General features: G+C 43.7%; 1 protein-coding gene across 5 annotated transcripts in view; it reads right to left on the minus strand.

The window, feature by feature from the left end:
* The window catches only part of PALD1 (phosphatase domain containing paladin 1), a 195,678-nt gene that overhangs the window by 19,850 nt on the left and 150,643 nt on the right, over positions 1 to 25,185 (minus strand). For all 5 annotated transcript variants that reach the window (XM_061635274.1, XM_061635276.1, XM_061635272.1 and 2 more), the window contains one exon: positions 23,339 to 23,494. In XM_061635274.1, coding sequence (XP_061491258.1) covers positions 23,339 to 23,494 — 156 coding nt within the window. The remainder of the gene's footprint in view (positions 1 to 23,338; positions 23,495 to 25,185) is intronic.

The following is a 25,185-nucleotide window of genomic DNA, read 5'->3' on the forward strand; positions in this document are numbered from 1 at the left end:
AGGCGTTAATGTACTCTGACACAGTGCCTTTCCCTTGTTTCAAGGCGCCCAACTGCCTGGCCACCGTCTCCGCCCTTTGAGGGTCCTGGAACATCTCAGTCATGGCTCGCATAAATTCTCTATATCTTCCCAGAAGGCCATCCTTTCTGACCAGGTACGGAGGCACCCATTTGGCAGCTTCTCCTTCTAAGAGACTGATCACGAAGGTCACTTTGGCCACATCACTAGGAAACTCTGCATTTCTGATGTCCAAATACAATTCACATTGAGCCACGAAAGTAGAGAGCTGCTCACTCTGTCCCGCATATTTTGGTGGTAATCCTATAGGAATCTTCACCACAGCGGCCGGAGGGGCTGCTCGCATCTGATCTACCGTGGTTTTCAAGGTCTGGTTGTCAGTCTTCAGAGTTCTGACAGCTGCTAACAAGGTTTGAACATCTGCCTGTAGATCCGCCACATTAGTCCTCAGCCGTCTCACTTCTTCTGTCTCAGAAGTGGGATTTGTTCCCCCTGCCCCCTTCTCCATCTTGTCACTTTCAAGCGGTGGGAGCATTGAGGGTGAAGTAAGTGGTTCTGTTAATCTGTCGTGTCCAGGACTGGACTCAGTAACCAGACCAGGTTGTGAAAGCAGTTCAGTCTTTATTAGGGTAATATCCAAACAGAGGCTGCGCCTTCTCATGAAGGAACACAGTACACGTGTCCAGCGACATGCAAGAGAGTTGACAGAACAAGGAATTCCTGCCCCCCCCTTATCCTTATAAAGGGGACCTTCTGGCGCAAATTCTCTCACTCCGCCTTAGAGTGCTCTCTTCCCCACCCCTCCTCTTTGCTCGTTTTTGTTTTCTCCGGGTTCATGGTGAAGGTGGAGGCTCTGCCCCCTCCTCTTCTGATGATTTTACCTCTGGGATTGGGGAGAGAGGGGGGTGAACGTCATGCCCATCAGGCGGGCTTTTCTCTGGCTGTTGAGGGAGTTGAATCCCCCTCCTTCTTGTTCTAACTGCTCTGACTGGGGAAGGGGGGCTAGCATGGGAAATTCCTGAGAAGAGTCTATATCTGTGTCTGACGGAGTTCCAAGGCCACTGCTGCTGGGCAACACTATCTCTGAGAGTTCTCCCTCCCCCTCTTCACACAACTCTGGGAAAATGATCTCCTCCTCATCATCTGAAGTGCCAAGGTCCCAATCCTGCATCCTGACAGTCCCTGGCATCTCCAGTGAAAATTATCGAAGGATCTCTGCCTCAGACCCTGAAAAGCCATTGCCTATTAACAGAAGACAATCCTGGGCGATATGGACTAATACTCTGACAACGTTTAAGGCAGTTTCCTATGTTGATTCTAACAAGTCCAATAGCCGCCGTCACTGTTGCTCCCTTTGCACATTCCTCTTACCTACTTCTTGGCAATATGGGGTCCAGATGGTGACCCTTAACAGGACAAGGAACTGCCAATCATGGATCCATAGATGAGGAGGCTTGGTAGCAGTAACTGGCACTGCCCTTTCTCTTTAACTTTGCCTCGTTTGTGTTTTTAACATGAAGCTGAAGAGGCAGGACACACCAGCTTTTCTAACAAGGAATCTGTATCTTTCTCCATATGCAGACAGGTTTAGTGTTCCAGAATTATTCTTTTAACAAATAAAGACTCCTGTGGCACCTTAAAAGGCTTAACAAATTAACATGGCATAAGCTTTGGCGAGTCCACTTCTTCTGATGAATGGTGTAATCCTAAACTCACAAGCAAACATACACTTCTTGAAATTGCTCACAGCCTGATATAACAGGCAATAGGTATTTAAAGAATAGCTCTCTCACGGAAGTCAACCCATGGTTAAGTTTTGCTTTGAAGCTCCTCCTGCCCAAAAAATCAAATGTAGGACCCCCTCCAGATTTCCATTTTATTGTGCATTTGCAATGATTTGTGTTCATGATGCTATGAGGGCAGTCATAATGCAATCCCACTTTCAATAATATTTGTGCTTGCCAAAGTTTTGGGTGGTCATACTGCTTCATTTCCATTCAGTGCATATCCTGTAACTTCCTCTTGAAAGCCCATAAATTTTCATACCACAAATGTTCTGGGGTTTTTTTGGTTGTGCTTTTCTCGTGCTATAGCTCCTCCAGATGTCAATAATGTGGCAGCGTTGGGGACACATCAAAGAACTAATAAAGCAGAACAAATCCACCACTAATGCACTATCATTGTGTCAAGAACATGTTGCAGAACACACCTGAAACAAAACACCAATCTGGAACGGCATGTATTTTTCCTTAAACAATGAGATGTTGAAAAAGAGAAACTTTGGGACCAGCAAGCTTTTATATAAAAGCCACCAAAGTGACATGTTTTCTTCAAAGAGGTACAATTACAGAAAGCTAACTAATTGTGGCTTTATCTTGGAAGAGGATATTTCCATCCACACTTCACAAAACAAAAGTATTGATTTTTGTTCACATACAGTACATATTCAGTTCACTTTCAGATGAAAACCTTGAAGAACTGGAGAAAGAAGGGGTGAGGACTTTGAATTTGCCTAAGAACATTTAATAAGAAAGGATGGTAGGTAGGTGGATGGGAATGAGTCTGGGTGGGAGAACATTAATCTAAGCTCGTGTAGGCACTTTGCTGGCAGAATTTATTACCCTCCCTCTCTACAATCCATCATTAGGATATCAGAGAGAGAGAGAGAGAGAGAGACAGAGACAGAGACAGAGAGAGAGAGGTTTTGTTACTTCTATCTAACAGCATTTAAATTATGGAAGTGAAATGGGGGAGTAGACAATGGTGGGGAATCCTTTTTTTCTGGCACCAGTATCTTGGTTAAAAGGAAAGGGAGGAAGCCTTTTAAGGGGGCCCAATGCCCTCATTCTTGCCTTTGTAGTTCAATTACTACCTGTGTTTACACACACACACACACACACACACACACACATCATTTACCGTATATTCCGGCGTATAAGACGACTGGGCGTATAAGACGACCCCCAACTTTTCCAGTTAAAATATAGAGTTTGGGATATACTCGCCGTATAAGACTACCCCTGCTTATGACATGCAGGTACTTAGCAGGAAAACTGTCACTTATAAACTTATAAATATTAATATTTGGATTGTCCAGTTGTTTTGTTTTTGTGCCTAGGAATTACCACCAAAAACTGGGGAAAGATGTGAGAAATCTTTTTTTTAAAAGCAACATTAAATGCCTAGACTCTAGTTTCCAACACTATGGAGTATTTATTGATTGATTAAGAGAATTTATATCCTGCCCTTTTGCTGTTAAAAACAGAGCTCAGCACAGCTTACAAATACAGTAAAAACAATAAAAATACACAATCAGAGAAAAACAAGCCAAAATGTTAGGAAAAGGAGTCTTTCACACCACATGCTCAGTTCTAAATACTGTTGCAGCAAGTTTTACAAGTTCCTCTAGTATGCCACTGGTGCAGGCACTCAGACATTCAAAGTACTGTATGTTTCTTAGGTTTTATAAAAGCAGAGCTTTGCTTAACTCAAAATTTCTTCTCCCTTTGATAACCACATCTACACAGGTTCCACCTCCATACTCAAAACGAAACTGAGCCTGGAAGTGTACAACAACCCCACACATACCTTGCTAATTCGATTATCAATGCCAGGATGTCTGTCTATCGACTACTCTCCTGCTCCCCCACACACACCGGGCATCATGAAAGACCCAGTCCTGGGCTCAGAAAGAAAATAAATATCTGGTCCTCTTCAAAGTATTGATAAGCCTCTTGTTTTAATTGAAATAATAATTATAAATTCTTGTTCTTATCACTAATGGGAGTTAATTATCTTGCATATGCTGCTGTTGCTTCTATGGCTGTAACGGAGTGAGGTTAAAGATAAGTGAAATGCAAATAGGAAAAAAACAACACAAAAGGCAGTAACACTTTCCTAAGTGTAATACCATACCAACCACAACAAGATTCCTATAAGGCAAAAAACTAAGCATCTCACAACCAGTCAGGATTCCTAACCAAAAACCAAAAATATGATAAATGAAGAAATATTTATATAAGCATAACTATCAAATATATTTATTATTTACACAAACTGTAAAGATATTTATAGTGCAATCCTAAATTTATTTATTCAGAAGCAAGTCCCAGCGTATTCAGTGGGGCTTACTCAAACAGGGACAGAAATGCAACCTCAAGTGATAAGCAACTTCATTCACACAACCCAAAATTCCGAATCATGCCACTTTACACTGTTTTGCAACTGTTTATACTTGTTTTTATGGTTATTGGATTTTAAATGGCTTTATTTCTTGTTGTGAGCTGCCTTGGTTTCCAACCCTACCTCACAGGGGTGTTGGAAAGACTCCATACACACACGCACACACTGCAGATGTATAAATACATACAGCCCATATAATAGTTTATTGTCAAACCAATTGGTCATTGCAGAAAAATCAGTATTAGTTTTTTAAAAATCAGTATTAGTTTCCTACAGAATAAAAACTGCAATACCTAAGTAAGCCCTGCCTACTTGCTTTAAAATAGGACTGGGGGGGGGGCAGAAAGAGAACACAAACACAATTCTTTTTTACATTCACTCCAAAGTCCCATTGATTTTCAGCACATTCATAATCATGTCTACTCAAAAGTAATTCCTACTGAATTCAATAGGATTTACTCTGGACATATGGGATTAGCACTGTTTTTACCCCCAAAAGCAACTGTTGGGAAGGTTTTCAAAACACTGCCCAGGATCTGACTCCTACACACAACAGGGGGAAAAACTGAAATGTATATACCTACCCAATTTATGAGATTTTCAGATAAACAGGAGGGGAAACCACCATTTTCTGGCCTCGCAATGAAGTTTTGCAGACACTGCCACCAAACAAACACTTCACTGATTGGCTGAAATCCTGAACAGGCGGGGTTAAAGCTACGAAGTGCTATACAGTAGTTTAAAAAAAGATTTAAACGGGGGGGTGCCTGACGTTTTTATATATATCTCGAGAACCGCACCACCTAGAAACTTAATTTTTTTTTTAAATGAAAGCTGAGAATCCGGTCCACCTAAGGGGCTAGCCAGGCACCGGGTGGCGTGCTTAGAATCCGGGTAAAACCCGGCTATCCGGGCAATATGGCAACCCTAATAAGACGACACCCGGCGTATAAGACGACCCCCAACTTTGGAGAAGATTTTCCAGGGTTAAAAAGTCGTCTTATACGCCGGAATATACGGTATTTTTCTTTAATGAAATGCACACTGCAAGGGATATGACCTTTACTGTGTTAATAGACCATTTGGTGCACTCACCATATTCGGACAGTATCCTATACAACTTACAGACAACCTTGGATCCTTTAGCATCTTTCATTCATCCTTAACCCCTTAACTCCAGGAAACTAAGAGTCTTGTTCTCATCCCACAGAGGAGCCCATAGGGCACCATAGCAAGGAAAGCTGCTACTGAGCAACTTGCTCCAACAAGAATTGGATGCGACCTGAAGCTTCTTCAAGCCTCTGCCTCCAGTTCACCTCTTCTATGTTCTGCCCCTTTCTGGAGAACTAGAGTCTCTTCCAGGGCCAACCCTCAGGGCTGAAGATAGCCACTTCTCCTGCACTCTGTGGCCTCCCGCCTGGTGTACTCCCTGCTCTGTTGGACTGGTAAGGTGGTGTGAGAAGCACTCTGTTCCTCAGGCCCAGGGGGAGCTGCCCATCAGACCCTGGCCCCAGCTCTATGGGCCCTCGTGCTGTAGGATGTGGTTCAGTGGGCTCCTGCCTACTAGCTCCTTGTGGTAGCAGCATCAAGATCAGAAACTGGAGCCCAGTCCAGCTCCTTAGCTGGTAACACTGTAGCCTCCAACCTGGTGTCCTGCTCACTGGTGGACCTCAGTGTGATGACATTAAAAATTGAAAAGAAGCCCCTCTATGTACTCTTTTGCTTTAGATGTTATGCTAAATGTGTGGCTGCTGGTATTAAAAATAGGGACTATGTCTAGATTTCCCCTCCCCAAAGTTCAGGGGACCTTACTACATGCCCTGGTTGATCTCCCCAGTATTCCAAGCAGACTTTTCAGATCATACCACAACTGTTGGAATGCCATCTTATGACATCAGGACTTCTCAGTATTGGCACCCACTCTGGAGCACCCTCCCACAGGCTGTTTGTGGGACAGAAACAGTGCCAAGCTTTAAATGCCACCTAATGTCTCTTCTATTTAGGCAGCCTCTCTCATGCTCATAAGATTCATCACACTATTCAATTTTACTATTCATTGAAAGATTGTTTAACGTTTTACTGATGGATTCTTTAGCTTTTATTGAAATATTTCTTTCCAGTTATGTTTTCTATAGCTGTTCCCTTTTTAATTATATTATTATATTTTACATAAACCGCTGAGAGATTTCACATATTAAGCATTATATAAATAAAATAAACAAATAAATGAATACTCGTGTCTTTACATTACAACACCAGCTTTAGCTGACGATGCAGAATGGGAATAGGGAGGTCCAGGATACTGCGATATCAGGACATAGGCAAGTTCTTCTAAACATTATATGTGGCATGGTGGAGTTACAGACACAGCTGCTGATTTTGGCAGCCAAGTTCTGTTTACCAGAATGTCTATATTGCCTCTGAAATTTGCAGGCAGGGGCCAGAATGAGAAATAGGATGCTTGACCAGTTGAACTACTACACTATCCTAGAAGGCTCATACAGCTTAGAATTCTAGACTAGAGCCAGGCAGCCCTCAGGCTCGCAAGATTGGCATAGAACCCTGAGGCTCACCAGCTGTAGCCAGGGGCAAAATCATGGCTCGTGGGGAGGAGCAGAGAGAGAATTCCTTGGAATTAAAGGAACAGTTGTCTCTTGAGCATATACTCAGCCCAGGAATTTTGTCTTCATGCCAGAACTGAGCTTACAGTCCTTTCATATACACCTAGTCCATATCCACCCCTGGTGCTTCTCCCCACCCACCATTTTCTTGATTTCAGCAGAAACAAAAGAACTGGAGAAACCAGGGTTCCTCACAGTTCACTGTTCAATTTCTTTGGCCAGTCACTCCCTGTCAGCCTAATCTACCTCACATGGTTATTCTGAGGATTAAATAAGGGGCAGGGCGAATCACGTATGCTGCCTTCAGGTCGTTGGGAGAAAAAAATTGGAGAAAAATGTAATAAATACATTAAAATATGATTCAATAATTGGATATCAGAAGCTCTTGCCAATCTACTACAAAATCATGGAAAGATCTAGTAATAGGTCCTGATGTACCATCAGCCCAGCTGTGCCCTAGGCCAGAAGTTCACAGGCTGTGATCCATGGACCACTGGTGTTCCACAGCCTCCATTCAGGTAGTCTGTAGAAGGTTGCAGATCAGGTGAGAAAACCTGTACTTGGAGTTTGAAGCCATTTTGAATTTATTGAGTCTAATAAGGCCGTGGGGCCTGGGTGGTCTACTCATTTTCCCCTAGAAATTTACCCGTTCTAGGAGCCCTTCTCAGTGGCCTGGCCTACGGTGACCGTGATTTTCATAATATGCTGACATTTTGATAGTGCTGGCATTGAAGATAAGTTTATTAATTAGTTGAGAAACCATCAGCTATTTTCAGGAGATTGGCGGGGGGTGGGATATTTGAAAACCAGTGCCCTAGACCAATCATGGTTTCGAAGTGCATGGAAGATGTCTTCCCCACTATACATGTTTATTTCCACCCCAGCTCAATCAGTACTGCCGGTTGCCTCTATAAAGGTTTCCAAGTTATAGCACTGGGGCAACTGTAGCACAAGAAGAGTTGCTGGCCTGCTGATAAAAAAGGGTGAAGAGGCCAAAGGCCCAACGAAATGAAAGGCCTCAAAAAGTCTTTTGTGCCTGGGAATAATAGGGATGCTTTTCAAGGGCTTTTCAGCTTTGATAACCTCTGAAAGAGAATTGGGGGGGGAGGGGCAGGAAAAAGAGAGACATTGTGCCTTAGTGGCAAACACTGTAATAGATTGCAGTTGATCTCTCTCATTTCCTCAAAATGACCCCATCCCTAGGAAGGGTGACCCAGGCCAACTTTGAAGAAGTTGTATGATTGCCTATCCTGCTCGTTCAGAGAAGTACTGAACAATTAACCTACCTCAGACTGGGATAATCATCTAGGGTTGCCAGGTCTCCGGTTTTTGCCTGGAGACTCAGGTTTTTTGGGGTCCTCTCCTGGTCTCTGTGTGAGTAACCCCAATCTCCAGATTCTTAGCTTTCATTTTTTTAAAAAGTAAGATTCTAAGTGGACTGGTTCAAGAGATATATACACACACCCCACAACTTCTGTTAGATGTCAGCTGCTCTAATCCCTGCCCTTCCAGGCTTTTAGCCAATAAGTCAGGGTTGTGACTGACGAGAGCTTCCAGACAATAGCTAGAAGCCATTGCAAATCCTAAAAACAATTTCCTTTCTTCCTTGTCTGCACATTTAGTGAGTCTATATCTTTCAGCAGCAGCGATATTGCCTTTCTACAATAATATACCAGGAAATCTAGAACTGAAGATCATAGTAGGGATATACAGTAAACAATTTCAGTTATTATGATTATAATAAAAGTGAACATGCAGGGTTTTTTTAATTACTTGCAAAAATAGCATATTATACATTTTATCTTTCAAATAATTTAACAGAAATTTGAAAAAGTGTACATGCTGCGCCTTATGATGCCAAATGAGTTATACTTTTCTAATTATAAGGAGTCAAACAAGTTTAAATTTTACTGGGCTATTGAAGAGGACACTTGATTTGTCTAATTCATAACCTGTTTTGAAAACCTTCTCAATATGAAGCTTTACACATACTCACTTTTCTGGGAGTAAAGCTGCAATGCTAATCCCACATACCTGGGAATAAACCCCACTGAATTCAGTAGGACTTACTTTTGAGTAGACATGGTTAGGATTGTGCTGTAAATCAATGGGACTTTTTTGAGCGAACAGAATAAAGGATTGTGTTGCAAATCTTTCTCTCCCCCTCCAATCCTTTTTTTTAAGCAATTAGGCTGGGCTTACTTAGAACTATTATTAGAATTTATTACCCACCCTTTGCCCAAAGGTCACCACTTTTATTTGGTAGGCAACTAATACTGATATTTTTACAAAAAGTTTTGCAATGCCCAACCGGATAATTGGTCAGTTGCCTGCTTTGAATGGGGTCATACACCCTCTGAAAGAGCAGGTTTGTAGTCCAAGCGTACTCCTGGATTTATAAATATAATATAAATATAAATTTTATTTTTCAGCCGCCTATCTGTCCGGGTTAGGGACACTCTAGGCGACGAACAACAAGAATAAAAACAATACATATAGATCAACATAATCAAATTTTAAGCTAAAAAACCATTCATTAATTCAACTGTAACATAAGTTAATCTGTCCCAATCTTGTAGGCCTGACTGAACAGCCAGGTCTTCAAGGCTCGGCGATAGCTGGACAGGGAGGGTGCCTGTCTGAGATCGAAAGGGAGAGAGTTCCAGAGGGTGGGGGCCACAACAGAGAATGCCCTCTCTCTAGTCTGTACCAGCCTAGCTGTTCTCACCGGTGGGACAGAGAGAAGGTCTTGCGAGGCTGATCTCGTCAGGCGGCACAATCAGTGATCTATCTTTGTCGCTAGAGGCCCAGGTGACCTTAATGGCTAGGAGTGCCTTCTACTAGCTTCGGCTGGTAAAACAGCTGCAGTTGTTTCTGGTCCAGGATAGCCTGACCACTGTTGTCCATACACTGGTAACCTCCAAGCTGGATTACAGTAATGAGCTCTCTGTGGAGCTGCCCTTGAGGTTGGTCCAGAAGCTGCAGCTGGTGCAAAATGCGTTGGCATGACTGCTCACTGGGACTGGGTATTGTTAGCATGTCACTCCACTGCTGAAAGAATTGCACTGACTGCCCATTTGCTACCGGGCCAAGTTCAAGGTTCTAGTTTTGGTGTACAAAGCCCTATACAGCTTGGGGCCAGGATACTTGAAAGATTGTCTTATCCCTTTTATATTCCTAGTCAATCACTGCACTCTCAGATCAGGGCCTTCTGCAGATATCATCTTATCAAGAGGTCCATTCCGCGCAACACAGGAAGCAGACCTTTGGAATTCCCTGCTCTTAAATATTAGATAGGTATAATCTCTGTTATCTTTTTGGTGCCTATTGAAGACTTTTGTCTTTCAACAAGCATTTTAAGTAGAGACCTTATCCCAGTCTGTGTCTGTGTTGGAATTACTTTTTACAATGTTTTTAAAGCTTTTCAAAAAATATATTTTAAAAGATATTTTGTTTTAATATGCTTTTAAAGTCTTTTTAAAGATGGTTTTACTGTTTTTGTTTGCTGCCTTGGGCTTCTACTGGAAGGAAGGTTGGGATATATATTTAATAAATAAATAATAAATAAAAATAATTAAAATGGTTTATATTCAGGCAAAGTTTATGAAGTAACTCAGATCCACATAATACATTTAAAGCACATCCAACTCACATTTAAAGCACATGACTTCCCTCAAAGAATCCTGGGAAGTGTAGTTTCCCCCCTCACAGTTATAGTTCCCATCACCCTTAACAAATTACAGTTCCCATGATTTTGTGGTGGGATTTATGTGCTTCAAATGTATGTTGAATGTACTTTAAGTGCATGGTGTGGATCTGCCCTAAGTATGCTTTGCATTCATTAGTGAACTGAAAGGAACAATGTTTAAAATATACTTTTTTAAACAAGGGAAGGGTTGTAGCTCAGTGGCAGGGCATGCAAAGATCCAAAAACTATTATAGGAACAGCTGCAGCACTAGGGGGACTGAAGAAGACCTGCCCTGGGAGTGAGCATCTGGGTGCTTGCTGCTTGCTCCTCTGGATTGCTGTCTTTTGAGACAGCTAAAGTCCCCAGTAAGTGCTGCAAGGACTGGGACCCTCTGCCTGACCCTTGCTTCAGAGAGTTAATCTTACAGCCTCTTGCATCAGCTCCTGGCTGGGTCAGGAGGCATAAAAACCCAGCTGCCCTTGGGGAGCCCCTTGGGGAGTCCTGAGGGCGAGGGCACTACCCTCTTCTATTTCTTTCTTTTTTCTAACCAATCTGGAGGAGATTGGTAGGGGGAGGGCGTATGGCTCATGAATAGTTCCTGCGCAGGGTGAGAGCCTGTGCAGTGAACTGAATAATAGGAGAAAGTTGCCAGATACCTTCAGTGTGAGAGTCTGTAACTGGCAGAAGGGTGGCCCTCCCTGGGTGTGAGACAGGAGGGGGAATAGATGTGCCCTGTGTGAAAAATATTGAGTAGGTCTGACAGTTCCTAATTCTCTCAGAAGCCTACTGAGATAATTGGCTCAGGTAGGTTTTGTTGGTAGGCTCTTGCTAAGTCCATATCAGGTGTTTAGGAGAAGTCTTAGTAAGGAGGGACATGGGTGATGTCACCCCAGTTTCAGTGATCATGGGTAGAGGGAAGTATAGCCATGGGGAGGTGGTGAATTACCATAGAAGACAAGGGCAGGGCTATCTACACCTTGTTCCTTGCTGCCACTCATGGACCGGTTCCTCGTTGCTCATTTGCTGTGCCCACTGGCCTGTGCGTGTTGTTGTTCAGTGCCAGATCGGTACACAATACGACCACAGTCATCCATGATTTGATCATGGAAAGGTGCTGATTTGGTGTGCATTACAGAGACCTGGGTGGGTGAGCTGGGAGAGGCTGATGTGACCCAGCTTTGCCCACCTGGATACTTGGTGCAACACCAGCACAGGCTGCAGGGACAGGGGAGAGGAGTTGCTGTGGTCTACAGAGCTTCCATCTCTGTCACCAGGAAACCACTCTGTCTTGGAGAAGGCTGTGAGGGCCTGGTGTCAGGCAGAGGAGACAGTAAACTAGGGTTGCTGGTGGTGTACCATCCACCCTGCTGCCCGGCAGCTTCTCTGACCGAGCTGGCTGAGGCCATCTCGGCTGCGGTGTTGGAGGAGCCAAGAACAATAGTCCTGGGTGACTTCAATGTCCATGCTGAGGCTACCTCTAGTGTTCCGCCTTGGGACTTCATGGCCTCCATGATGACCATGGGGCTGTCTCAAGTTGTCACTGGCCCGACACATAGGGCAGGGCACACCCTCGACTTGGTTTTTGCTCCGATGGAGGAAGGGGTGGTCTGGAGATGGGGGTGTTGCCCCCCCACTGTCATGGTCTGACCACTTCCTGGTGAAGTTTAGCCTTATGGTTCTGCTCCTTCACTGCAGAGGTGGTGGACAGATTCAGATGGTCCACCCCTGGAGACTAATGGAATCCACAGGATTCCTGAACGGCCTCGGGGAGTTCCCAGTAGATAGAGTAGGTGACCCTGTTGAAGCCCTTGTCATGCTGTGGAACAGCGAGGCGTGTCAGGCTCTTGACATGGTTGTCCCCGAGCGCCCTCTCCGGCACTGTAGAGCCCGGTCTGCACCTTGGTATACCAGTGAGCTAAGAGCAATGAAACAGGCTGGACGACGGCTAGAGCGCAAGTGGTGAAAGATTTGCTGTGAGGCTGATTGGGCACAAGTAAAACATCATAACTGTGCCTATTGTGTGGCGGTGAGGGAGGCGAAGAAGGCCCACTTCTCTGCCACTATCACATACTCAAGTAGCCATCCAGTGGAGCTTTTCCGTATTGTCAGGGGTCTGTTGACATCAACTCCAGGAAACTGAGTTTTAGACCCTTCGGAGGCCCACTGTGAATTGTTTGCAAGGCACTTGGAGGGTAAAGTTGCTCACCTCTGTAGCAGTCTTGATGCCCCATCCACATCTACTGTAGTCCCCAATGAGGTGTCCAGTGCAACGTCTGCTGCAACTTCTTGGGAACAGTTTCAGTTGATGCGGCCTGATGACGTCGACAAGGTGCTTGCATTGATGCAGCCAGCAACGTGTCCTCTCGACACTTGCCCTTCTTGGCTTATTAAAGCTTGCCGAGGGGGGTTGACCGAGTGGATCCAGGGTGTGGTCAATGCATCATTGCGGGAGGGAGTGGTTCCAGCCGCCCTGAAAGAGATGGTGATTCGACCACTCCTGAAAAAGCCCACCCTGGACCCATTGGTTTGTGACAACTACTGACCAGTTGCAAATACCCCCTTCTTAGGGAAGTGGTGCAGCAATTGCAAGTACTCTTGGATGAAACAGATTATCTTGACCCATTCCAGTCTGGGTTCAGGCCTGGTTATGGGACTGAATCAGCCTTGGTTGCTCTGATGGATGACCTTTATCAGGAGAAGGACAGGGGGAGTGCAACCCTGTTACTCTTACTTGATCTCTGAGCAGCTTTTGATACCATCGACCACGGTATCCTTCTGGGCCGACTTTGTGAGATGGGCATTGGAGGCCCTGTTTTACAGTGGTTCCAATCCTATCTCCAAGGTCATTTTCAGAGAATAGCATTGGGTGTTTATCTTTTGGCCCCCTGGCAGTTGTGCTGAGGGGTGCGGCAGGGTACTATCTTGTCCCCCATGTTGTTTAACATCTATATGAAGCCCCTGAGAGTGGTCATCAGGAGATTTTGGGTGAGGTGTCAGCAGTACGCTGACAATACCCAGCTCTATTCCTCTGTAACATCTGAATTGGGAGATGCCATGCAAGCCCTGGACTGCTGCCTGGACTCGGTGGTGGGCTGGATGAGGACCAATAAATTCAGTCTGAATCCTAGCAAGACGGAGGCGTGTTGGGTTGGTGGTTCCCGAGTTCAGATAATTGGTCAGTTGCCTGCTTTGGATGGGGTCATACTCCCTCTGAAAGAGCAGGACCGTAGTCTGGCGGTGCTCCTGGATCTTAGTCGCTAGAGGCCCAGGTAACCTCAGTGGCTAGGAGTACCTTCTACCAGCTTTGGCTGGTAAGACAGCTGTGGCGGTTTCTGGACCGGGATAGCCTGACCACTGTTGTCCATGCACTGGTAACCTCCAGGCTGGATTACTGTAATGCACCCTATGTGGGGCTGCCCTTGAGGTTGGTCTGGAAGCTGCAGCTGGTGCAAAATGTGGTGGCAAGACTGCTCACTGGGGCAGGGTATCGCCATCATGTCACCCCACTGCTGAAAGAATTGCTCTGGCTGCCTATTTGCTACCGGGCCAAGTTCAAGGTTTTAATTTTGGTGTACAGCTATACAGCTTGGGACCAGGATACCTAAAAGACCATCTTATCCCTTATATACTCAGTCGATCACTACACTCTGCAGGTGATACCATCTTATCAGGAGCTCCGCTTTGTACAATATAGGAAACTGACCTTTAGCATGGCGGCGCCTACCCTGTAGAATTCCCTACCCTTAAATATTAGACAGACGCTATCTCTATTAACTTTTCAGTACCTATTGAAGACCTTCCTCTTTCAATTAGCCTTGTAAGTTGAGACCTTATCCCAGTCTGCGTTTGTGTTGGAATTGCTTTTTAATATTTTTTAAAAACTTTTTTTAACAATATGTTTTTAACCGTTTTTTTAAAGATTTCTTGAAAGCTTTTTTTAAAATTTTTTTTAAAGATGTTTTGTTTTAATGTATTTTAAAGTCTGTTTTTATGATGTTTTAAACTGTTTTTAGTGCTTTTGTTTGCTGCCCTGGTCTCCTGCTGGAGAAAGGGCGGAATGTAAATCAAATGATTAGATAGACAGACAGACAGACAGATATTGCCTGGAGAGCCAATGCTAGTCCATGTCATCAGTACTGAGCTAGAGAGTACAAAATGCCTAAGTTGGTATAAGGCAGATTCCTTTGCTCCTAAAAGAGGAAAGAGACCCAAGGGTCACAGTAACTCTCTGAAATTTATTTATGTATTTTACTTACAACATTTATATACCACTTTATTGTTAAAAAAAGCTCAAAGCGGTTTACAGAAGGAATTAAAACAATGAAATTATTGGAAAATTCTGTTAAAAACAGGTATTTAAAACATTCAAAATAATAAAACCAACAATGAGTGAAAAACAGATAAAAAGCATAACACCTTGTACATACCTGGAAGCCTAAACAAAAAATGTTTTTAGCAGGTGCCAAAAAGAGTACAATGAAGGTGCCCGCCTAATATCAATAGACAGGGAGTTCCGAAGTGTAGGTGTTGCCATACTAAAGGACTGATTACTTACAAGAGCAGAACAAGTACCATGTGGCACCTGTAACATGGAAAACACACCTTGAACTTGGCCTGGTAGCAAAGCAACAACCAGTGTAGATTTCAGAGAAGAGGTATTATAGTGCTGACAGGGTCTCACTAGGGTTGCCAGGTTCAGGGCCTGATCCTTATCTTGTATCTTTAGGAGAAGAGAAAGTTAGCCAAGTGCAGGTGTTCTTGCAACACTGTAATGGGAAAAACCACAAGGTGGAATTCTCCCTTCCCCCTGCACAACTTTTAAAGATACAGAAGACCTCTTGTGGTTTTTCCCATTACAGTGTTGCAAGAACACCTGCACTTCACTGACTTTCTCTTCTCCTAAAGATACAGGATCAGGCCCTGAACCTGGCAACCCTAGGTCTCACTCATGTCAGCAATCATACCACAGCATTCTGCACTAACTGCAACCCCTGGATAAGGTTGTGCTGCATGGGGATTTCTGTGACCTTGGCTGACTTACTTTCAGGTTTCTTTTAGTTTTGGTTAGGAACCCTGACTGGTTGTAGGATGCTGAGTTTTCTGCCTTACTCATAGGAATCTTGTTGTGGTTGGTATGGTATTGCATTTAGGAAATCATCACTGTCTTTTCTTTTTGTATTTGAATTTCATTTACCTCTGAACTCACCCTCTTATATCCATAGAAGCAACAACAGTGGTTCCATGTGCTGAGCTCAACCCCCTTAAACCCACTAATGATGCACCTTGTTGTTTGCATGGCAGCCTGTTTCATGCCCAATAGCAATAAAAGAGAATTCACATACTGGGAAGTGTGGCTTATACTGCTGTTGCTCCCAAGCTACTGCCTATGAAGTTAGACCAAATCATGTGCGTTTTCTCTTTGTCAGTTACTACTCAGTGGAATTTGGTTGGCTGTCAAAGTGAGTATATAGCAGCCTAAGAGGTAGGCAGGAAAGGGTAGAAAATTCTCTTAACTCTTACTCATTTCTCAAACCTCTCTCTGCAGTAAAGGGTCAAGTCTGTAAAGAGGTTTGGAACAGCCACATTAAAAGGTAGGCAGGGGGTTGCCAACCCTGGTTTGATATGGATATCTTAACAGAAGATCTCTAGTCAAGCCTTACCAACAACTCAATCCTAACCATATCTACTCAGAAGTAAGTCCTGTTGAGTTCTATGGGGCTTAGTCCCTTAGTAAGTTTGTTTAGAATTGCAGCCTTCAGAGGCATCCATCTTTACTCCTGAGCGCTCCCATCTAACATCTCCACGACACTAGGCTCCTTTCTTCCTACAATGGCCTTCTGGTGACTGGCCTGGCCTGAGGGCACTTAAACTCTTCTTGCCAGAAGCAGGTAGGCTAGATTAAATGTTCCCTACCCAGGCTCCCTAAACTGGTGAAAAGGAATGATCCAGTCACTTCAGCTGGACGTGGGAACACACTCATTTAGCTGGGATTTCTATCTTAATTTCCAATCAGAGACTTTTTTTGTTTGAGTGGTATGTTCCAAGCATCTGTGGTTGATGCTTAATGTATCGTGCTTAATAGCATCAGTAGGGCCGCCCCTGTGACATTTCTAGGGCCTGCCCCTGAAATCTCAGGGTTTGGGATGCTTCTAACCTGGCGACCCTATTTCTGACATGACACTGGCTTTGGAGAAAAGTGGACATGAGGAGGGGGCTGCATTTCTTTGCGATGGTCACACTTGATGGATAAGGCAGCAGTGCTACTTCTTTGAAACAGAAAGATATGCCTGCAAGGATCCATTAGCAGCAGGGAGTCAAAAGCGGCCATTATTGTAGGCAGGGGAGTCTGGGAGAATTTAATGTCTCCCCGCTCCCAACAATCCTCACCCCCCCCCATGTTTATCCAGGAAAAACATTCTCCTCTTGCTGTCACTAAACCCTCTTCAGCGGGGGGGGGGCATAGAAGAGAGCAAAATAGTGCATCAAAGGGGTGAGACTTGATGAATCAGCTGAAATCTGTGAAGAATGCATATAAATTTCATTCTCTTCTGTGTATGTCCATCTGACCAAACCACATGGAGATTCATTCATCAAGATACAGACATGATGGACCCTCACTTGTGGAAAGTGCATAGTTAGAAACAATAGAAATCTATGATATACTGGTATGTTCTTGTACAAGGGCAGGGGTGCCTTTCATTTCATTTTCATTTTCATTTTATTAAATTTATATACCGCCCATAGCCAAAGCTCCCTGGGCGGTTCACAACAATCAGCATAAAATACAATGAAACACATATTTAAAACAGTTTTTTTTAAAAGCTTAAAATTTAAATTTAAAAACATAAACATTTTTATGTTTGAAAATTCAAGAGGAAGTGGCAGACAAGAAGTAGGGCAAGGGGGGGAAAGGATGAGAAAGGAAGCAAGCCTGGATCCTGGTCCCAGATATAGTATGCAAGAACTTAACTGAAATGGTGAATAACAAAAAGTCAAATAAAAAGACCTCCAAAATGTCTCTGCTTTCCCCCCTCCCTTTGTGTGAGTTTCTTAACAATTGACAACAGAGCTATATTTGGGGTGGGGTCCTTGCCACAGGGCATAACCTTGCTAATGTGTGCCTCTCCCCCTGCCCCCTCTGCCAAAAGCAGATGTACACTCCTGTGCTGAAAAGGGGGAATGCAGCTTTCACTCCGGCTCCCCATTCTTTCCATTCCTGTCCCTTGGTGCTGTAAACATCAATTTCAGTTCTGCTGTCTAAAGCAGGGGAAACTGGCAATGCTTCTTTACAGCGTGAACCTAGGCAAGGAGGGGCCCATTTGGAGCAGAAAAACCACAGCAGGGATTAAAGCTTCTAAATAGTGGGGTGTAGAGAGGGCTTGATCACAGCATGCCAAGTATAGGGATCCTATTTGAGATATTAATTTTTCATGGGTTCAGAGAACGTCTGGGAAATGAATGTGGCAATCCCTGATAACCCCTGAAGCAAATTTTATGAGCCTTTTGTTATTGTTCTTGCTATTCAGCAAGGGATTGCTGCAGATGCACGCGACTGGGAGCCCCTCCAGTCATCCTTTTTATTGTGCATTCATGATGATTTTGTGCCCTTGATGGTATTGAGGAGGTTATGGGTGATCCTACTTTCAACACAGTAAACATCTGCAAAAGTTTCAGGGTGGACATACTGCTTCACTTCTAATCTATGTATGCCCTGTAACTTCCTGCTGAAATGCTGTAACTTTTTACACCACAAATATCCTGCTTTATTTTTTGACCCACTTTTATTGTGCTATAGAGCAAGAGTGGTCCTCCAGACAGCACTAATGTGGTAATGCTGGAGAAGCATCACAGAATAAAGCAGAATTATGTGTGGATGGTCCAGAATAAATCCACCACTAATGCACTATCAGAGAGAGAGGGGGGGGGAAGGAAGGAGAGAGAGAGAGAGAGGGTATCACTCAAAATTGAAACACATTATTTAGCTATTCAACAAAACAGATTGGCGCTGACAGGTTAACAAGAAGACATTCTGTCTTTTCTAAGCTGTTTGGCAAAAGAGTGGGAGTAAAAGAGAAAAGACTGAGTTCATATGCGGACAAACCACAATTCCTGCTCTCCACATCGAAATTAGATTTCGGATGTATGAAACTGGGATGCCACTTAGAAGACTGACAGGAGGAAAAATATAGTAGTATTTGTGGGAATTCTGAAGACACCAGAAAAGGATAACAATGTGGGTGGTGCAAACGCAGAGAGAGAAAGCAACAGAGGACAAAACTGGGAACGGAGTCAAGGAGGAAGCACAAAACAAGACTGACAATTGGAGGGGAGAACATGACAGGGTAGCAGAGTGACACAGAGAGGTGGAGAAGCCTAGATGTATAGTGTGGATTTCACCCAACCCAAAATGTTTATATTTAAGCAAGAAATGAGTAGCTTCAAACGTAACAAAAAGGTCATGAGGCCCCTCAGTCTCTTGTCTGAAAGATTCACTATAAAGCAGCAACACCATGGAGATGCTATCAAAATGCTGGTTTGATTCTGTCAGAATGTCGCTATGCTGAATGGCATCTTATATTCAGATCTCCTTTACATTCAGGACCCCAGATACTTGATGCATTCTTGAAATCAGGGGAGGGAGAATTCCTCTGGGTGCCGGCTGTCCTGGTATTCATGAGCAAATTGTATTCCTCATACCCCTTAACTAGGGAATAGTTAGGAACACAGGACTCTGCCTTAGGCTGAGCCAAACTATTGTTCCATCTAGAATAACTGGCAGAGGCCCTCTGGGATTTCAGGCACTTTCCCAGCCCTCCCTGGAGAGGGCAAGGGATGAACCTGGGACCTTCTGCATGCAAAGCATGTGCTCTATTACTGAGCTACAGTCCTTCTCCAAAAGAAGCCCTGCATGAGCCAGCTAGCCAAACTGCAACCAGCTCTTTTGGCAAGCATGCCTCAAGTCCACTGCAAAGTATGAGATAATGCCACAGTAGGCCAAGGCTAACACACACATGCAGTGTACAGAGCTTGGAAAAGTTACTTTTTTGAACTACAACTCCCATTAGCCCAATCCAGTGGCGATGCTGGCTGGGGCTGATGGGAGTTGTAGTTTAAAAAAAGTAACTTTTCCAAGCTCTGGCAGTGTACTAGCCCTCCCCTTGTTCCTTCAGTCACTTTCATCCCTAGATTATGCTGGATAGACAAGCAGCCCCACAAGCTCTCCTGCTACTTCTTCAGGCATGACACAAAGTCCTGCTGTTTGTGCCACTTGTGGCATCCATGCTGTACATTGTCTGCCATTGATCTGGCCCGTCAAGGATACCTCTGTCAGCACTCAAATATTGGGCTATTCTGTACTCAGTCCTTCCTAGAAGATCCCTGGTGCAATGGTTTTGAAAGCCTGCAAGAAATGAGGCTGTTGGTTCCTCTTTCCATTGAACTGCTCTTAAATATCAGTGGAAAAATCTAACTCTGCTTTCTATTAGATTTACTGATCTTTTTCCAAGTGGTGGCTACAAGCACACCATGGTAAGCCAGTGAATAGAGATGAAGCAAGGACTTCTCACAACGTGCAAACAACTACGTGATAAGCCATACCTCTATATTGCTCTGCCAAGTGGAGGACAATTTTACTACTTCTCCATATTTCTAATGAGATACGGACATGTAATAATATTCTCCTTTCCACTTGGCAGGATGATACAGACAATGAACACATCAAGTGGTTGCATGTGCACCTCAGTAAGCTGTCAGTTAATAAATACTCATTTGGGGGTCACCGCTGGACTCAGTAGAACCAAAGAGTAATGAATGGCGCCTCTTCTTTCACTGCATGCCATGTAAGCTTTGCTGGATATGGTGGGAAATTCAGACTACATGGCTTTTTATGCGGAATGGCTCTTAGTAATGTATTTCACTTAGGCCACAAATGGTAAAGGCAGAACATCTATCTGTAGGCTGGGTTAGCCTGGACAACCCTCCTGTTAAGCATTTCTACAGAGATTTTAAAACTGGGTGCTTTCTGTGTCAGTACAGTAGGGCCCCGCTCATATGGCGGGTTCCGTTCCGGACCCCCACCGTAAAGCAGAAATCGCCATAAAGCGAAACCCATTGATGATAATGGGACGCATCGCGCAAAAATGACGTCAAAATGACGCGCGATGGAAAAAAACCACCATAAAAATGGAACGAGCACCTTAATGCGGGGACTTTCCCTAATTGAAAGACGCCGCATTAGCGAATCACTGTAAAGCGAAGCACCGTAAAGCGGGGCCCTACTGTACGCGGATTGAAACATCATCATATTGACCATAATGTACGATTTATTTTAAAATGCCTCCTTTCCACTTCTTTGCATTAACAACATTCCAAAGAGACATACTGGAGACTAAAAGGCATTCTTGTCATTGTATGTGACAATATCTTTGATGTGACTTTTCTGTGCATTGGTTGGTGAAATTAAACTGTCTGATTCTTTAATATCTCTTTCCTTAGTTTCTGCACCTTCCCTTCCTGGCATTACAGCATTTGAGCATTTTATTTTTATTCCCACTGGATTACTATAGCCCTTTTTATGTATGTACATTTTTGTGCAGATGATATTTTATTGTATTATTTGTTTTGTGCATCACCTCCTAGGCAGTGTTCCTGGGCCCCCAGATGTTGTTTGACTACATCTCCAACCTTCTGCCGCCAGTTAGTCCAACAACATTTGATGACTCACTAAGAGTCAGTTTGGTGTAGTGGCTAGAGTGAATGAATGAATGAATGAATGAATGAATGCTTTTATTTCGGTCACAGACCAGCCAATGTATCACTAATTGCAGTACAAAAAATTGGATCATACACAAAAACGTGAAATACAAACGGGTTAATAGAAAAGAATTTACAATTTACAATTAAAATTTAAAAACATACAAAATTGGCTAGTGGCTAGAGTGTTGGACTGGGACCTGAGAGACCAGGGTTCAAATCCCCCCTTGGCCATGAAGCTCACTGCGTGGTTTAGGGCCAGTCACTCTTTCAACCTAACCTATCTCACAGGATTGTTTTAAGGATAAAATCATGTTTGTACACCACCTTGAGCTCCTTGGAGGAAAGGTGGGATATGAATGTAATAAATTAATTAAACATGTAAATAAACAAACAGTTCTGTTCTTTGGTTTCAATTGGGACAGATCTGGATAATGCATTTCCAGATCCACAGAAACAGACACCAAATGTGCATCCCAGCCTACTGAAGTCAGGGGCTCTGTTCATGCACATGGCCCAAGAACCATGAATTGTGACCCTGAATGGCAGACAACAGCAATGCCAGGGATGCCTGACTGGATCCTTTGAACTGAACCTTTGCTGCTCCCAAAAGAGGCGCAAAGCCATCAGCCTCCAGGGAGGGAGGGAGGTGGGATCGTGACCCCCTTCAACAACTCGCCCAACACTCTCCTCAAAATGGTGATCTTGCAAAACTATTTGCTGACCAAGAGGTAGTCCCTGCCTGTTCACAGCTGCTGAAGCTATGTGCTTGCAGTCAGAGCATCTCAACAGCTCCTGGTCAACTGAAGCCATTTAGCTGAGATTTGCTCTTTTTTCCACAGATACTTACTAAACTAAAGACGATACTCCAAAAACAATGAACAAAAAAATACAAAAACAGCTGTTTTCCATGGGAATGAATCCAGAAGGAATGTAATGGCAACAGGATTTTTTCCTCTCAGGGCATGGTGTGATGGGTGGGGTTAGGGTGTGAAAACTCTCTGTGACAGCTGGGTGAACAGCTAGCAGCAGCTATGAACAACTGGTGAAAGTGAGAGGGCAGAAATGTGAACTTGGGAAACAAAACCCAAAGACCTTAAAATGTTGTTCACATATAGATCACTATCCACTGTACCGTTACTGAACATACATACAATGTAGACATTTAAGGTAATGACAAGTCCCCCAACAGCCTAACAACCTTTTGCAGAATTTCATCATCCCAATCATGCATAAGTAGACCTCACTGTAGTTAACCAAGTTGAGCAAAGAAATCCAGTTCTGAAAAAAGGCTGTGCTGCACAATTGCCACTTTAAACTTAAACAGGAGTCTGTGGTATACAGATCATAAACAATGCTAAAGTCCCCATGGCACTTTCATGTAGCCTATGATTTTGTTAGAAACTTGATCTCTCCAGCTGCCATGTTTTACACAGGAGTTTCAATTTCTCAAGCACATACTGAAAACCATGGCTGAAAATGTTTTTTTAAAAATACGACAATTAAGCAGCAGGGGCTAAGAAAACATCCAGCAAGTTTAAAAGCAATAAAACAAATCAGTAATCTTTATAAATATCAATGGCTGTTAAAAGGCAAGTGTAAGTACTTAACATTTGGGGTAGCAATTCAATGGTGTCTCTATAACACTGTACAGATAAGCAAGGTCACATCATAGTAAGAAGTCTATGGCAAAATGTCTGCCAATAATGGTTTAGTAGTTGTCTGAATGGTGAACCCCTCACTAGACAAAAATATACATGTTGGCGTCCCTGAATGAAGTCACTCAGACCAGGCCCACTGAAATCAATAGACAGTGGGTTTTGCCCAAGCATGACTTAGTCATATACAGCTCAACATTTTTAGATGCTTGGTTAAAACCTAGTTATTCAGCAAGACTTAGTTATTCAAGACCTAGTTATTAAACGAGAGTTACACAGTCCTGCTCATGATAGGATGATAGCATTGTTTGGTCCTGAAACACTGGCCACTAGATATGATAAAATTTGCTTTATCTTTCAGGAAAGGCCCTCATTGTTCAGCATGGTAAAAAATCAGTGGTGTTGAAAGAGCGCTTACCTCATGCATCCAGACACTGAAAGGCCTCTGCCAGGAGTCCTTTTTCCCCAAATGCAGGTATGCATTGAACAGGATGAGATAGATATAGCGTTCCAAGTACTGCAGGCTCCTCAGCTGCAATGTCCACATCTCCTTCTCCTCCTTAGCTGTTTTTCCCTGAAAAATCAGAAAAATTTGACTGCTTAAGTGCTGGCATCAGACAGCGGAATTGCCTGTCAAGTCTCAAACAATGCAGGCCATCTTACTTGGATTTTATCAGTACAGCATCAAAGAAATTGACCCAAGTGGAACAGTCCAGGACCCCTCCCTGGCACTGCCATCACAGTGTGAGGGCTGCAGCAACATGGCTCCTCTTCTTGCTCTATGAAGGTTAAATTTGAAACTGCTGACCAGACGCAAGGAGCTTTTGCTATGGCTCCTCTGAGTGCCGAAGACCTGAAGTGTTAAAATGTAGGGAAGGGCCATAGCCCATGCTTTGCATACAAAGGCCCCAGGTTCAGTCCCAAGAGTCTCCAGATAGGGTTGGGAAAGACCACTGCCTTAAATACTTTTGCATCTGAAACCCAAAGACAAAACCATAACACATGGACAAGGGTGGAGCGCGTTAAAAACAAAACAGAAACAGAAGGAAGTTAGGGCAATCCTCCCTGGAACCTGCCACCCAAAATGGGTTGTTTCATGGCCTTTCCGGGAAAGACCGGCCCTGCTGATATGCAGTTATTTTCAGCCTTAGTTCATTCCATAGAGTCCCTCTAAGGAGGCAGCTCCCAGATTGCTCCATATGACAGTGGGCCATGCATGGAAAATAGCCTTGAAAGCCATACTGCATGCAGTGGCTTGATTGTATGGAGAACCTTCATGACAGGGCTGCCCATCATCAGGTGTCTACTATGGGAAGACTGTACAATTGAGCTAGCGTGGTAAGGGACACCCAACACACATGCATTGCAATTTTGGGAACCCTGCAAGGACTGCATTGTGCAAAACTTTCCTTGAAGCCTCCTGCTGCAGTCAGCTTAGAATGAAGCACTTATCATGCTGGGAGAACCAGCAGTCTTTGGAAAGTGACTTAAACAAGAGCTCATTTCACACTTGGCAATCCCAACTCTCATTAAGGTGTGGCATAGGCTAAAGCATTTCCCCTTTTAAAAACACAGACCCCCCCCCAAAATGGAAAAGAAAATATAACTACTTTCACATACACATCTGCAATGTAACACACACACACACTTCTTCAAGCTAAAAACTGTGCCACTATTTTATATAGTGCTTCTATTCCTGAAAGGCTATATAGCAACCAAGAATTAGCCCCCTCCTATCTTCTGTCCCTGCCCTGACCTCAGCTGAGTCATGACCGCATAACAGCAGTCACCGAGGTAGAAGTCTGAAGTGCGTTTTGGGTTTTTATTCATGGTTTCTGGCAGAGAGCGGAGACTAACTATGTCCCAGTTCAAAATGATCTCTTACGTAGCCATTCTGCTATAAGTAGAAATTAGCAATTAAAGCTTTAAAGAATAGAAACACCGCAAAGCAGGAGACAAAAATACTTGAGGACTTGAGAAAACAGTGCAGTTACCTAACACCCTGCAGCTGCAATCCTATACATGTTTGTCTAGGATGAAGTCCCCAGTGAGGCGTGCTTCTGAGTAGACATGTATAGGATTCTCAGGTTGAACACTTTAGAAAAGTCAGCTCAGAACTGCTACTCCTATCTAAGCCCAAAGCTATTTGTCACCTGTTTTGCAACAATGCAAAGCTCACAAGAAATGCTGAAACATTTGTTGTCCCCCCCCCCCAAAAAAAACTTGATAGTGGATGCACACTTTTTTTTCTAAATCAAAACTGTG

Source organism: Rhineura floridana, chromosome 7, assembly GCF_030035675.1.
Source record: "Rhineura floridana isolate rRhiFlo1 chromosome 7, rRhiFlo1.hap2, whole genome shotgun sequence".
In the NCBI taxonomy this organism is placed as follows: Eukaryota; Metazoa; Chordata; class Lepidosauria; order Squamata; family Rhineuridae; genus Rhineura; species Rhineura floridana.